The sequence below is a fragment of the Phyllostomus hastatus genome, unplaced genomic scaffold, assembly GCF_019186645.2.
Source record: "Phyllostomus hastatus isolate PE091 unplaced genomic scaffold, TTU_PhHast_1.1 phas_scaffold_397, whole genome shotgun sequence".
NCBI lineage: Eukaryota > Metazoa > Chordata > Mammalia > Chiroptera > Phyllostomidae > Phyllostomus > Phyllostomus hastatus.
In genome coordinates this window covers 7,032,672-7,049,062 of record NW_025334029.1, presented here as the reverse complement: position 1 = coordinate 7,049,062, position 16,391 = coordinate 7,032,672, and the positions used below count along the sequence as shown (strand labels likewise).

The window sequence follows — 16,391 nt, the reverse complement described above, 5'->3', positions numbered from 1 at the left end:
TTTAGGAGCTGCAGCTGTAGTCCTTATCTTCTGAAGTAGGAAAACCTCTTCACCCTTTCCCAGTTGTGCTCATGTAGCCCAGATGGTGGCTGTGGCTGGGGTGAGAAAGTAGCTACACGGATACTAGTTCAGTAGCTATTGAACACTGGGTCCTTCTGCTCAGTAGTGAAGGGAATTCTGTCATGTCTTCTTTGGACTGATTTCTTGATCATCCTTTCCTTTGTCCCTTGGCTGGATGGCAGGCAAATTGTACTTTCAGATATAAAACTCAGAGGCATGGATCACTTGATAGAAAGAACAATGATTCAACATGACTCTGACAGCCTGGGACACTGGCCTTAATGAAAAAGATGAAACTGTCTTGCCCATTGGTACACATCTGGAGGAATGAGTTCAGATGTCTGTGGGAGGGCACATCTGAGGAGGGTGTTTGAAAATGCATATTCAGAATTACTGTCAAAGAGGTGATAGATGAGACAAGGGGTGTTTAAATGGGAGAAGAGTTCACAAAGGGAGAACTTAATAAGCACCTTTTTCTATTTTAGGTGTTGGCACATGAGAGGGATTATAGATCATCAAGGGAGAAAGAACTTCATTGAAGACTGTTCTTTTCTAAAGCTGGGTCTGCTCACAGACAGAATGGGCTTATAAGGGACTATGCTCCTGGTCACTGCAAGTGAGCAATAAGGAATAGAAGGCCATTTGTCTGCAATGATAATGAAGGGCAGGATGAACCCAAAACAATAAAATGTTTTTCATTACGATCTGACAAGTTTAAAAGTCCTGCTTTTGTGCATGAATAGTTTCTAGATCTTGCTGTTTTTTTTTCTTTTTAAATTTGATGCTTTTTAAAGTATTTCCACTTTAAAGTAGCTTTTGTAGAGAGAATGGCTTCAGGTAATAGGAGAAATCACACAACCAAATACACCAAGTTATTACACTTAAAAAAGGAAACCTTAATATTGACAATGTAGTATCTTAACATTTATTACAATTGTGTGTATTGATACAGGTTAAGCAAGTATGATTAAAAACATTAGGCAATTAAAAAGAAGCAAAAGTGTAAAGCAACCACCACTCTTCCTTGAGTCTGCAGAATTCCTGCCTTTTTAGATTGAAAAGGTTATTTTTGATTGAAATCAACATTGATTTTGCAAGGTTTCTGTCAATCTCTTGCATGTTGGTTCTAAAACTCCCTTTAAAGGCAGAGTGTAACTTGAAGGTAGGGAAGCCAGACTATCTTGGACCTCTTTATCCTGCTCTCCATTAGCTGGTCCTGTACCAAGACTCAGGGATGGAATGTCCCACCCCAAGGAGTGATCTTACCCTTGCTTTCACTCATTTACTCAGCATCTATGTGTCAGTGTCTACCATGTGCAAAGTCTCATGCTGCAGGCTAGACTTCAGAGAGACTAGCTTATATTTAGTGTTGGTAATTGTGCCACTTGTTTTCTCCAGAGCAAATCTGATGCCCATCTATGAAAATAAATGGAATGTTCCACTCTGATCATTTGGCGGGAAGAACAAGTCCACCAGTCAGTGTGCACAGGGCGCAGAAACTTAAGAGAGATGGAGAAACTTTTTGTAATAAAGAGAATAGGCTCTCATTTCTCATTAGAAATACTCCCAGGTTGTTCCTCCCCTTGAGGAGCTTACAGTGTTGCTGGTCCCAAAGGCAGAGGAGCACAATTGAATCTGAGCAGAGCATCACTGACTACATGGATAGGCCTGCAGCTGTCCAGCCAGCCAATAGGTTTCTACTAGCTTGGAAAAGAGTCTGGATTGGACAATAGAAGGCCACTGAAGGCCCTGTGTTCAGATCAGCTAGCCCACTGAAACTTTCCGTGGGGTGACAAACTCCTCTTTAGGAAGGTCTGTGAGTCATATCTCTTCCCGTCTGAGAGCATTTCAGTTCAAAACTGTTTTTACAGAAAGAGGAGGAGAGGGAAGGGGGACAGTTTGGTCCTTGTGGTACTTCATGGGGTGACCCAGGATACCCAGAGGAGGAGTGTGATTTCATACCTTCCCCACGGTGTTAGAGTTTGTCAGGGGGAACTGTGTTACCTGATAAGATTAGGTAACCTCTGCACAGTACTTGGCACATACTCAGCACTAAATCAGTGCTTGCTGTTGTGGTTAGTATTACTGAAGAGACAGCAATGGTTCTGCATAATACAATGACCACCTCTCCAAGCTTCAATATCCTCATAGGTAAACTGGGGACAAGAATACCCTCCACAAAGAATTAGAATGGGCATTAACACCATCACTTTGTGATAATGTGTGGCATGTCGTAAGGCTTCAAGAAACATTAACTGCTTTTCTTCCTGCTTAATCCTGCTGGAGTGTATGCACTCTATATCTACTTTAGAAGATTTCTGTGTAAAGCTTCGGGATTGGGAATTGAGGGCAAAGGTATTAATCAGCTATCAAGATCAGACACAGATGTTCCTTTGGTCAGTAGCCTCCTAACAATCACATCCCATAGAATTTAAACAAAATTGTGTACACTTTCGAATACGTGCCCACATGCCTGCAGGAAAGATAACCTCTACTATATAGTGAAAGGGGGTAGAGGAGGTAATTAAAATCTGCTATATAACTCAATCAAAAGCAACTAACTACTTTTCAAAGTATATGGAAAGTTTAAAATGTATATATGGCAAATAGAGAAATTAAACATTGGCCTATGTCAATCCCTAGCATTCAATGTCTGCAATTTACCCATCAGGGATTGTCAGTAGTCTTCAACCTAGTCCCTCAAAAGCTTCAGGGGTCCCCTTGTATTCTAAAGTATCAAAGGTACACTCAGACCTACAAACCAAAGTGTGATTTGCTCTCTGTCCCAAGTCAGTACACATTGAACCTAATGCCCCTGCCTAAGCCTATCATACCAGGCCACCTAAACTCATCAGGCAGCCGACATGCCTTAGGGAAGCAAAGATGGAATTCTTGTTCAATCTTCTTTGCTTGATCTTGAAATAAGTCATGGATGTGAAGTACTTTCTGAGCTATAAAAAGCTACACACATAAGTAATTACCATAGCATCATTAGCATATGTTATTGGATGTAAGCAAGTTCAACTTGAGAAGGGCAAAGGATGAAGAAACCAAGTGATAAGGGAAGAGCAGCCAGCAAGTTGGGATAACTGGGGATGGCTAGACTTGTGCAGAAGTCATCAGCTTCTTCTTAGCCTGGAGAGCCTAAAAGAAAATAGAAGTAGCCATGAGATTAGAAATACAAATTCAATCCAACAACCAGTCAGAGGCTCTTGGAGTGGGTGACTGCGCCAGGCATCAGGATTAATAGTGCAGGTCAACATGCCTTCTGGAGAGAAGGCAAAACAGGCTTGTTGTTGGTAGAATACTTGGTTGCCACCCATTTCCACAGTCTTCAAGGGAGATATTCTGCTCTGTGCTTCTAGCTGAGGAGGTGCTAAAGAGGAGGGGTTACCAGGATCTGAAAAGGCAGTGTCCTATGGGCACTGGGTTTCATGAAGCTCAGACACTGGGGTTGATTCTGCTGGCTTTTAGCATACAGACTTGTCTGCAGGCAGTATTGACCACGTGGCTCAGAGGCTGACCAAGCAGTTCCTTCTGGTCGGGCCAGCCCCAGAATGGCATCATCCTCTGATACACATGCCTGCTTACCCTGGCCTTTAGCTGCTGCCGCCCGCCCCCTCTGCAGTTGTATCTTATTTTACTAAACACCTTGGCTGTCCAGTTCTTATCATATGCTATACAAGCAATGGTAAAGGTGGCCTAAGGGCCTATAGTAGAGAGCCCTCAACCTGAATCTGAAGTCCAGGGTTGAAGTCCTGATTCTGCCATTGACAAGCTAGGTGTTTCTCCAGGCCCTTTTCCTTTCTAGGTCTTTACTTCCTTGTCCCCCAACAATGGTAACAACACAGGCCTGGCTGGCCTCCCAGAGCAGCTAGAAGGCTCAACTGAGGTGCTGCGGGGAAGGCAGTTCTTGAGAAGAAGAGACTACAACCTCTGCAAATTAGAAGTGTTCCTGAGGAGAGTCTTTCCACCTAAGACTTCAAAGTATCATAGGGCATAGGAACAGAGGACTCAGGGCCCCTGAACATAATAAATGCTAAGAGGGATATCAGTGTCCTATGTTGAGACTCAGAGGGAGACCAGGGCACATTTCTTCCCTCTAATAATCCTGGCTGCTTGGCTTTTGGGGTGACAGCACCCACCTAGAAGAGCTTCTCATAGCATTTTCCACAGTGGATGGTGTCACTGTGAATGAAGATCTGATCCAGGAGCTCACCCATTGGTTTACTGCAAATCCCACACTGTAAGAGAAAACAAGTTACAGGTCAGTACACAAGTGAGACACAGTAAACGAGTGCAGTTGGGGAGGGAGCATCTACCTGACTGAGGTGGGCAGACACTGAGCAGAAGGCACACCCTAGACTTTGAAGTAGATAATTTAAAAATTGCAGAAAACAGATACAAAACCCAAACTGGAAATGAAACAATAAAACCAGACCCCACAAAAACTAGCAGGCGGGATGACTGCATAGTGGTTAAGAGCACAGGTTTCAGAATTGGGCCTGGGTTTGAGCCCTGAATCCACTAAGCAGATCACATCGTTAACGTTAATGAGATGCCAAAGAGACTTAACTTGTTTATATCAATTAGCCAGTACTAAAATTGGTCTTGTACACATTAAAACTGGTTTCAGCATGTAACGTTATATGCTTAAAGTCACAGAACCTATCAATGATGTTAAGTGAGGACTCACTGTACTACACTTCTGTCATTTTAGCTATTGTGGACCAGTTCTTGCACCTCAACCTAGCCAATCGATGGTGCTGATCATTTAGGTGGTAATCTTTAGGAACACAGAAAAAAAAATCAATAATCTTGGCTTGCAATGTGCTTCACACTGTGGAGAACAGGGGCCCTGAAGAGCTGTTATGATGCTGTGGACATGGGTGTCCTCTCTTTTTTCATAATGTAACAATACCAGCTGTTAGGTTTAAAATGTTATATCAACCTAATAAAAGTAAGAAAAACCTACAATTATGGACATTGTCAGACTAATTTACACGAATGAGCTTGAGCAATGGGGTGACCTTTCCTGGGAGGAAGCAGAGTGTCGGCTCTGATGTCAGGACCAGGATTGCAATCCTTGGTTCCGAGCAGCTCTGGAATCCTAGAAAAACAACTCACTTTCTACATCTGTGCTCATGGTCTATAGGATAGCTCTTAGGCAGCCAGTCTGCCTTCCAAGAATCTTCCAAGAATATCAGGCCTCACTGTTTTGTCACAACTCTAACTTCCTGAGCCACAATCAGGCAAGTTTAAAATCCCTGCCCCTCCATGTCTCCTTCTCTGCATCTCCTCCCCAACCTGTGGACCTGCTTTCCTACTCCTATTCCCTCTGTGCCATGGGTGAGGAGGCAGCTGCCTTTGTTCATGTTCAGCCACCTGGAAAATACCTGCATGCCCCTTCAGGTCAGACTCCAGACCCATCTCCCTCACAAAGCCCTCCATCAGTGCTGCCTCTGCTATCTGCTTGCCCTGCTCCCCTGCAAAGCCAACCAAATAAGATAGTCCTCCAGACTCACTTTCTCCATGTCTATATGTCCTGTTCTCCTATTAGTCCCCTCTAATCAGGTTCCTGTCCCCACCACTCATTCACCTCCTTTGACTTGGAAGCTCATTCAACTCCCAATTTTGCAAAGCCTCTCAGATGGAGCTCAATCATACTGAGTTCAAGCCCTCTCCACAGTCTCTGAACCCATAGGAACCCTAACTCTGGACAATGTTCTCAATGGCACCACCTTTCTTCCTTACCTTAAAGCAATAGTCATGGCAGCAAATGCCAAGATGTTCAAGGGTAATCTTTGGACAGTCTAGGATCTCTCTGTTGCAGTAAGTACAGATCCCTCCAGTTGTTCTGTGTGATGAAAAACAAGAACCTGGCGGTCAGGCTGGCATACAGACTACTGATGTTACTAGTCAGACCCTCTGGTTTGACATAGCTAGGCCCAGGTTTGTTGCCACTATTCCTAGCCTGCCATCTTTTTCTGTGGTATGCAATTAGGTACATTGTCATAGGCCAGATTGGGCCTCTGTAGACCCTCACATTATTTCCAGAAAGTGGTCATGTATCTTTATCTTACTTGCTATTGTACGTGTAGACACCCTGATGAGATTCTTATTCCAGGCAGCTTGCCCGTCTCTGCCCCCAGCCTAACATATCTACTCCCCTCTAGAACAGGAAGACCCATGTCTTCCCCTACAGGAGACATGTCCTTGTACATCCTACCTTGCCACCTGTTTTGCTGGCACTTATGTTCACACCCTGGGGCCACTGAGCCCTGACTCTTGGCCCATATACTTTTGGACCCCTGTGATACTCACTGTGTAACTCAGATATCTCAAGACACATTATTTATTCTTCCAGAGCTGTCTCCTTCACTATGACCTGAGTAAACTGCATGTCTAAGAACCTTGCTCCCTTATTCCAAGAACTGAAAAATGGAACTTCTTCATCATTAAGACCATCCTGTGAACTGCTGTCATCTAGTGACAGATTTTGAAACTGCAGAGTAAGGCACTCTCCCCACCTTCACTCATTGCAAATGAATGGTTCCCTCTGGCTCTTTTCTGGCTTTTCCATGATAGTAACCTACTTTTCTTTTCTTCACTTCCCACACACCACTTTCTATTGTAGTTTTTTTCCATCAGATTTGTAAGTTTATAAAGTGATCAAATAGGTTCTAATCCCAAGGACCTTTCCTGCTGACATGAGTCCCTTAGGCTTTCAGACACCACCATCTCCTTTCTCAGTGGCCCTTTGCATTCACTCTGCTCTTAGCTGGGTTCAAAGGCTTTACTTAGTTCACACAAGTGTAACATCTGATAAGGGATACACAGTGGTGTGACATATCTGAAACTGGATCAGAAGCAGCAAAACAGCAGACAAAAACAAGTGAACAGAGTGGCAATCTCCCTCTGCTGTTTCCCCTCTGTAGACCTGCAACCTTCCTGGTAAGACAGCAGACTTACCTCTCAAAGTATGGTGTGCTGGCATATGGGGGTTTCTTCTCCATGTTGAAGGAGTCCTCAGTGCTGCTGATGCTGCAGGGATGTGGTGGGGAAAGAGGAGGGCAGAAAACGAGAGCGAGGTCACTACCACAGTCATAAGTGAGGATGCTTTTCTCATTAATACTGTGGTCACAAACTGAGGCATGACTGCACCGCCAGCCATTATCTGTTATGCTAAATGGTAGGGGAAGTGTTAAACTTGGTGCCAAGGATGCATAATTCTCTTGGAGAAGAGCCCTTGCATGGGAGTCAAAGAGGATCTGCCATGGTGAACCATGTCTAGGATTTTTGAGGGTGTGTATACCATGAGGACCCCCCATTTTACTGCCCAGTGGGAAAAAGAACAGGGCTTTTTCTCCTCACCTATATGTCTGTACTGTAATGTGCCAGTCACCAGGAGCCACTCATAGCAGAAATTAGATAGTAGAAATGGGGACAAAGAAAACATTCCAGTGTAATACAGGGTGAGAATAGGAGTGTCAGGTTTTTCTTCTTCATCATTTGTCAACAATATGACTTTATAATAAAAAGTAATGGTTTAAAAAATTAAACTATTGCCAGGAAAGGGTGATTAAGTACACACCCTGTGGTAAACTTTAGTGAAGCTGCCATTCTCATGGGAAACATATGGTGACCCCCCTTAGGTAGTCAGGAAAACTGACTGAGAGGTTAAGCAACCTGCCTGTGGTCACACCCAAAGGAAGGGGTGGGTTAGAGTTTCAGCCCAGGCTCTGATTTCTTCTGAACATTATGCTTACCTCTAAGCCTCTTCAGGCAAAAGGGGAAAACACACTGGACTACACAATTTTCAGTATCCAATAAAGAAAGTCTACTGGTTTGGCACAAGATGTAACATTTTCGATGAATGTTAAATTCAGTTTTAAAGTAGACTTACTTGTCAGAGTATAAGAAATAAACTTAACAGTGGTGAGACTGGGAGAAGAAAAACCAGAAGATGGACAAAGTTCAGTCAAGTGACACTCATACAGGCAAATGCTAGATGGCTAGGGCAGTTCCCCTGGGGTGCTGGAAGTTTTTCAAACATTATTTCTGACCTCAAAACTTCTCTGAACAAAGCTATGGTGACAGAAAGTAGATCAGGGGCTGAGGCTGGTGGTGTAGAGAGTTGCTAATGGATACAGGGTTTCCTAAGAGTGATGAAAATGTTTATGGGGAAGTAGATAGTGGTAATGGTGGCACAACATTGTGAATGTACTAACAACTACTGGACTGTACACTTTTAAAATGAACTTTATGATAAGCAAATTATATCTAAGAAAAGTTGGCGAGGAAAAACCACCCTAAGGAGTTACAGATGAAGAGACTGAGTCTCAGAAAAGTTAACTATCTTGTCCAAAGTAATCCAGCCAATGGGGGCAAGGTGGGGCTTGAATATGACCCCCATCTTCATGCTCATCATTTCAGAGCACCAGTGAAAACTTGTCCAGAATCCCCAGAGGACCAATCCTGAAATAAAACCAGGATGCTTCTCTCTGTTACTAAAATCCTCACCCTAGCAGTGAGATGGTATCTCCTAAAAAAACATTCCCAGGGGGATGCTGTCTCAGTGTGTGTTTTTTGTTTAGCATCACCCAAGAACATGCCTATTGATTTTAGAGGTGGGGAAAGGAGGGGAAGAGAGAGGGGGAGAGAAACATTGACATGAGAGAGAGACATTGATCAGTTGCCTCTCACACACGCTCAACTGGGACTGAACCTGCAACCCAGGCATGTGCCCTGACCAGGAATAGAACTTTTGAGTCTTTGGTATATGGAATGACACTCCAACCAAATGACCCATACCGGCCATGGCTGTGTGGATTGTTTTCAATTGATGTGGTATGGAGGAACCCTTCCATATGGCTTCAGGAAGCAAACAAATGAAGACATGATAAGTGAAGAGTATGCATATATCAGGATCTGAAGTCAAATGTGTGTTCATATGAGGCAATCTGACATGCTGGAAAGGGTATGGGAACTGAAGAGAATAGTCTCATGTTCTGGAACAAGATTAAATTAACCATGTGGTCTCTAAGGGTCCCATTGCTTCTGTAAGCAGTTGTGTTCTCAGTAGTTCTCAAAAAAAAAAAAAGCTACTCTATAGAGAAACAAAGACAGGCGGAAAGGGATGGCACTGTAAGATGGGTGTAGAATGACTTAATGATACAGGGGGAACATGAATGCACTGAGATAGGCAGAACAGCTGGAAATGCATAGATCATGTCTGTAGGCAGTTACATTATTCATCCATTCAACAAATGATTACACAGAAGCTACTCTAGGCAAGTCCTGGATGAGGTACTGGGGATGCAGGAGTAAGGACAACACAGTGCCCTGCAGGAGAAGGCCACAACATGAACTATTCAGGGACTTGCTCTTACCTGCTATAGTGTGAAGACACCAGCTTCCTGGAAGATACCTCACTGGCATTCATATACTCCTTCATGAAGAGAATCCCTTTGCTGTAGATTGAGCACAGCAAAACAGAAAGAGGTATACTGAAAGATTCCAAGGGACTGGGCCTGGCTCAAAGGAGAGGTTCAGTGCTGGGAGGATCCCCCAGCTGGTTGAATGGAAGCAAGGGAGCTAATGGGAAGGCCCAGGGGCAGAGGTGCTGGTGTGCTCCAGCTGCTGCTGGGCAAGGACAACAGCAAAGGGAATCTGCCAGACTGCTGAGCCCACTGGGAACTCAGGCTGAAATCAGAGCCCATGGGTTCAGCTTGCTGTGTATGGAGGTGAGAGCCCTACCTAGAAAGAAGGTCCCTGCAGCAAGTGGTGATATGTTCTCCTCCTTCACACAGATATCAACACAACCAGAGGCCACCCCACCCCACTGACTTCAGTACAGTGGACTCTCCATCCTTCCTCTCTGACTGCATTTTGTTCCCCTTCTCCTGGGACCAGGAGAACCTCCAACTCTCAAACCTAGACTGTTGGTCCTCTCCAGTCTATGAATCTCCATCAGTAATCTAACCTCTCCCTTGTCATTCGTGGAGGTCCAGAAGCTCAGAAGGTATCTCATCTTGGCCAGGCCCCTGGTGACATTAGAACCAAGAAATGTCTCATGCTCAGCTGACCACATTCCCAAATTTACCCATTTCTGTGCCTGATGTCAGCAGAGGCACCTCTGAGCCTCCCCCAACACAAATCTCACTCAGCCCCCCCATAATGGTTCCCTTCCTACACTCTAAAATAGTAGGTGAGGCCAAGAATGCAGGTGAGGGAGTGGGTATGTGCCTTTCCTTACAATGGGTAACAAGAGGGAGACAGACATACGTCTGATCCTCAGAGGGGTTTCTTTGGCCTTTCCAACAATGTTCCCTAAAAGTTATTACCAATGTCCTATGGATGGCAGAGCCCTAGGAAGTATCACGTCAACTTATTGGGATAGGGACTCAGGCTGCGCTATGTTGCCCCTTAACCAATGGGCTGCTGGGAGTTGAGGGAGTCACTAAAGTTAATATCAGGAAAATGACATGAGACAGAAGCCTAGTCCTTTAGCTCTAGGGAGGAAACAGCCCAGAGAACATGTCCCAGGTTGTTCTTTCTTACCTGGTTGAGCTGGGGTCCAATTCACTTGGGGAGGCTGGGATGTAAATGTGAGACTGCTCAGTGGCAGCAGTGACTGTAACAGTGACCACACAGCTTGAGGGGTTTCTCACCATGAAAGAAGTAGAGGAAAGGGTGAGTGTACTCATACAGAAAGTTGACCTCAAACAGGGTCAAACAGGGCTTTCGAACCCTAATCTTCAGATGGCCTTTCAAAGAGTTTTTCTAAAAATGCCAATGTTTTTGAAATAGCCCTTGCAAATCATTGAGCTTTTGCTGTTCAAGACTCCTGAGGTCAATAGGTGGTACTACCCACTTTACAGATGAGAAAACCTAAGCTACGTGAGCCAGGTCACCCTGTGGGTCAGTGGCAAGACCCTAATCTTCCAGTATCTACCAGAACTTCCCATTGCAGCCAAGAACCTTGGCCTGTGACTTACTTGCTTAGAGCACAACCATGGAGCTACTAGGGACTTGACAGACACAGCCCAGCTCAACCCCTCAAGGGACAGGACAGCCCCTTCCTAGGATCAGCTTCCCCTCCTCCAACCTGCCAGTGAACTCTTTGGAGAATACAAGGCTGAGGGAGAGAGGGACAAATGAATTTAAGCATCGCAAAGCAAGAGACTTGGATGCAGTTCATTCTGGAAGGCATCACCCAAGAGTAGAGGCAAGAAACGGACAGGTATAATGGTTTTTATGAATCTCCATCTTTGACTATAACATATATAGCCGTTGCCCTGGAATCTGACCTAGACAGATTACAAGGTTTTTCTCTGGCCAGGCCCCTACTTACTCTCACTTTTCTTGCTCCCAGGTTACCCGTCCCATGCTAAAGCTGCTGCAGCTGCCCAGTGCAATTAAGGGCATCCTGCTTGGCACCACCACTGCCACTCCTGCCACCCCTGTCCCATTTTTGCTATCCATATCACATCTGTCCACTGTGCAGGAGCCTCAGGCCAACTCTATGGGTGTACACTGCCCTGGGCTGATTTTAGTTTCTCTCCAACATGCTGCTGTTCAGATCATGCTCTGGACGTGGTCTGCCTCCACCTTGACTAGTCTCTGGGGTATCATTCCCTTGCCAGAGAATCCAGTGCCCAAGACCTCAACGAGTTTAAGAGTGGGGATCAAGGTATTTGGCACCCTTTTATCCACACCCAGTACAACAGTCAGGTAGATAGCAGAGCTGAGGGAGCAAGGTAAAACATAATACCATGGGGATCCCTCCAGGACTGCCATATGAGCAATGGGAAACCTCCAATTACTGAAAACCTCCACCTCCCTCCTGTAGCCTCTTGTCCCACTAGCCTGCAAGGTACAGCTCTGGCCCCACCCACCTGATCTCCTGTCCCTTCCTCACTTCACTTCCTGCCCTCCAACCACAGTGACCTCCTTTCAGTCCCTTGTTATAGGTGGCCTCTCATTGTGACCTCTGTACATGCTGTTTCCTCTACCCATGTTTTGTTTTTCCAGGTTCTTTGCCAGGCTAGCTCTTCCTTGTGGGTTAGGTCTCAATTGAACTGTCCCTTTCTCAGCAGGAAAAGTTTTCAAAGACCATCCTAGCTACAACAGCCCCTACCCTAGCCTCTCTCTACCAGAGCATTTAGTTTCTTTCTCTTCTGGGCTTATCACAAATAGAGAGGCAGCAGATTAGCAGCACAGCAATTAGTAGTACAGGCTCTGGGCTCTGACTGGGTTCTAATCCCTGTTAGGCTCCTGGGTTGGATGAATGTTTGCAAGCTATTTAACTTCCCTCTGCCTCAGTTTCTGATCTGTAGAACAGAGATAACAGTACCTCCCCATAAGGTTGGTATGAGAACTGAGTATGCATAAAGCACAAGAATGGTGCCTGCACATTCTCAGCACATGGCAAGTACTAATAGGTATCATTATAATGTTTTTGTTATTATATTTATTCATGGGTATGCTGTGTGCCCTTTGAGGGCAGGTGAGCAGGGCCCTGGCCATCTTGTTCAACATGTTTATGGCTACTGCCTACAACTGGCTCACATGAAGCTATTCCCAAATTCATGGCCACATTGGGAAAAGATCTCTGGGGAGCAATGGGAGCACCTAAATGCTGTCATGCAAGGCAAAACTGGTGGTGGGAGCAGTAGAAGACTTCATTGGACTTCCTTTATCTTTGGCAGGGAGTCCCATACACACCAGGGCACACATTCCTCAGAGATCTTCCATCTCCATGAATGGCAAAGGCACTCCACATCTCTCTCTAGAGCCAGGTATTCGTGGTTCAGATAGCTGCCAGACAACATGGTTCTCTGTGCCAGACTTGGTCTAACAGACTTGATGCTGTGGTTCAAAACTAAAGTCCATGTACACCTATCCCTTGGATGCTAATTGCTGGTCAGCTTCCCACTGGCTCCTAACCACTCACACCTGCAGAAGGTAAATGGCATGCTCAGTGTGTCAGGGTTTGTTCTGGGCTGTGAACCATGAGAAAACCCTGCCTGTAGGAGCAGGAGCCCAGCAGAATATAGCACAGAGAACTCTTACCTGCTGGCCTGGCTCTCCAAATCCATGAGCTGCTGGGGTTTTCTGGGGCTGCCCTTCCCCTCTGCAGTGCTGGGGTCTTCAGGCTTCTGGGAAAATGCAGCTGGGTCTTCCTGGCCACCACACAGGGCTCCAGGCTTCTGCCAGTTCTCCCCCAGCTTGCTGACCACATTTGTCTCCTCAAAACCAGCCAACGATCTGAGGAAAAATGAGTGTCCTTATGGAGCAAGTATTGTGGGACTGGTGCCTGCTCACCCACTGCAAGCTGATGTCACCACCCATGGGCACGGCAGCTCCTCTCCTGGAGGGTGGTACAGAAAAGAATGCAGCATGTCCCCCATATCGGGTAGCAGTCTATTTCTTCCTCAGGAGGACCTCAGTACTCCTACTCCCTTCCCACTGACAAAGGCCATCCCCACATGTGGTAGGTGAAGCCAAAGTCTTTTATGCTTTTGCCAGCCCATTAATTCAGCAGGGAGGGAGTGGCTTCCTGACTGCCCCAGGCATCAAGGTCTTTGGGAGGTCTTCTTTCTTCCCTGGCCTCATATCACACCAACATCTATACACCCCTCCTAACACCATCCCCTTCCTAAGTAGCTTCCAAGGGCTTTGCTCTCTCTGCTGGTCCCTCCTCCAGAACCTGTATCCTATGTGATGGTGCTGTTGCCTGGTGGCCTCAGACACTAAAAATGTCATGCCCACTAGGCCACAGGCAAAGAGTAAGTCAGGTTATTGAGAGCATAAGCCCAGCATTCCGTAAAATGAAAACCGAGTTCACCATCACCTTGACTCTGGCTCATCCTGAACTCAAACCTCCCACGATCAGCAGCCTGCCTTCAATTGATGGCAGGTTTACCCAGGGACAAGAAGACCACACCAACACCTACATCCAGCCCTGGGACTCGTTATTTATGAAAGTTAATCCCATAACAGGAAGACTCCCTGCCTTCAAGCAGGAATAAGAGGGAAGCAATTATCATATTGGCCCATTTTTTAACAGTATGCCCTGAAAGCCCCTGAATGTGACTCTTCAGCCTCGGGTGGAGGGAACCAAAATACCTTAGCAAGGAGAAGCCAAATACCATTTCCAGCTATACCTGGCCAATCTGCAGGCAAGTGGGTACTGTGCCTTGTTGTGCTGCTTTTACTGACAGTTTGCTGCAGCCCAGCCAGTTACCAAAAGTGTTCTGCTTAGATAATGCCAGTCCTTTAGCAGCAGGATACCCTGACATACCATCTTCAGCTCTGCCTATGACACACAAAGATAAACCTGGAAGGCCTAAAGAGTTTGTCTGCTGACTGGGAACTCTGAGGCAGCTTTACTGTGGACTTAAGAGTCCTGTTGTATCCCATGTCCTGTATAGAATTATGGTAACAGAGGTTATCCTCACCAAATTTGTGAATAAAGCCAAAATTGTCTTCAAAGAGCAATTTGGGGGCCTACTGCAACACAGGGACAAGTATGAATAATGGTTTTTCACTCTCGGCCTACAATTGTAAGAGGTGTAACCCATCTGACATATAAAAAGAAATCTTAGTAAAATGTCACAGGAAATCTTGCTGAGCAATGTCACAGCCTAGAGGTCTTCCAGGCCCATAATGAATTATCTGGAAGTCAGGCATTTAGAGATAGGCAAGGTAATACTTCTAGCTTTAACTAGATCAAAGATCTAGTGGCCCAACACAGCTACCACCAATTCTCAACACAATCACAATCACTGCATGGAAAAGAACACCACCTTCCACTCTTGTACCACCTCCAACAGACTCCTCTACTGGTTGACAGTAGTTGTTCACAGTGAGTACATTTGCTTCAAGTTCACCTGTTCTTCATGCAGAAAGACAATAACCCAGAATGCCCAGATTGAAAAAAAATAAAAGAAAAACAGCTTATGTGTTAGATTAAAGCCTAATAATACAAGTTTTGTGGAAATAATATGAGCTACTCTGTGTCTTAAGTGAAATCAGGCCAATACAGCTGGTAAAGGGGAGCAGAAGCCAGCTTTCCAAGTGTCCTTGAATAGTTACGTTGGAAGAAAATATTCCTCTGGACTGCTTATTTATCTCTAAGTTTGTGCCAGGAAATGCTTTACACATACAAATCCATTAACTCTATCAGCAACCCTGTGTGACAGGAACTATTATGTCTATTCTAAAGGTGAGGAAATTGAAGCACAGAGTTGATAATATACTCAAGGCCACAGGACAAGTCACAGAGTTTAGATTTAAAATCAAGCACTGGAGTCCAGGCTCTTAATCACTGTACCATATCACCTCTTTCTAATGCGTGCTGAAGCAAAACTAAGTTAGAAAGGGTAGAATTCCTTAAGTTTAAGACAGTTCCACTGCCCTACAGAATCTCGCCACCCACCTCCATCACCCTTCCTCACCCAACTCTTGGGAACTAAGCCCCTCCCCACGGAGCCCCAGAACCCAGAGAAGGTAGGTCCGCTCTGGGGTCCCTTGTGAGTGGGTGGTCCATCTGCCCTCCCTATGTGTCACAGCCCATAACCCCAGACAGCTCTGAAGACCAGGGTCCAGGAACGACTGTCTCCAGGGCACCCTGCCAAACACGATCGGACCACAGATCCCCTTTCGGCTGCTTGCAGGTCTTCAGCTCCCTTCCTCTCTCCCATCTCCGCATGGACTACGGTGGTACAAGAGGCTTTAACACCAAAGACAGGGGCCAGGCCAACGGGGGGGGGGCAGCTGGAGTTCACGGAGTCCCAACCCATCTGTGATCCTCGCGCGCCATCTGTTGGCCGATGCGGGCACAACTATAAGAGAAGCTCTGAGGAAACCATTTTCTGGGTGGTCAGCCATTTCACTTTGTGGATGGTCACATTTCCCGACAGGCACTGCGTCCAGAATTTGCGGCTGCAGGGAAATGGCGGCTTGCGCGCGTGCACGCACACACACGCGCGCGCGCACACACACACACGGGGTCAAACCCACACGCCGGGGCGCAGGCTGGGAGCAGGCGCATGCATGCACAGACGCACGCAGAAAGGTTTCATGCTTGTGCGCAGGCGCACGCATGCACGAAGGCTAGAAGCAGGCGCACTCACAAGTTCAAGCCACGCACACACAGGCGCACGAAGGTTTCATGGTGGTGCGCAAGCCCGCGCACGCACGCAGGCTGGGAGCAGGCGCACACACGCACGAGCTCAAGCCACGCACGCACAGGCGCAGTAGAAAGGTTTTATGCTTGTGCGCAGGTGCGCACACACACGCAGGCTAGAAGCAGGCGCACGCAG

General features: G+C 46.1%; 1 protein-coding gene across 16 annotated transcripts in view; it reads right to left on the bottom strand.

Annotated features, from left to right (window-relative positions):
- Nucleotides 1-969: 969 nt before the first annotated feature.
- Nucleotides 970-16,391, bottom strand: part of ZNF185 (zinc finger protein 185 with LIM domain) — a 52,750-nt gene continuing 37,328 nt past the window's right edge. For 15 of the 16 annotated variants that reach the window (XM_045820525.1, XM_045820527.1, XM_045820516.1 and 12 more), the window contains 7 exons: nucleotides 13,138-13,332; nucleotides 10,624-10,728; nucleotides 9,453-9,533; nucleotides 7,033-7,104; nucleotides 5,815-5,917; nucleotides 4,206-4,304; nucleotides 970-3,204 (listed from right to left, as the gene is read on the bottom strand). In XM_045820525.1, coding sequence (XP_045676481.1) covers nucleotides 4,206-4,304; nucleotides 5,815-5,917; nucleotides 7,033-7,104; nucleotides 9,453-9,533; nucleotides 10,624-10,728; nucleotides 13,138-13,332 — 655 coding nt within the window. In that variant the 3' untranslated portion in view covers nucleotides 970-3,204. The remainder of the gene's footprint in view (nucleotides 3,205-4,205; nucleotides 4,305-5,814; nucleotides 5,918-7,032; nucleotides 7,105-9,452; nucleotides 9,534-10,623; nucleotides 10,729-13,137; nucleotides 13,333-16,391) is intronic. The other variant, XM_045820521.1, reaches the window with a different exon arrangement.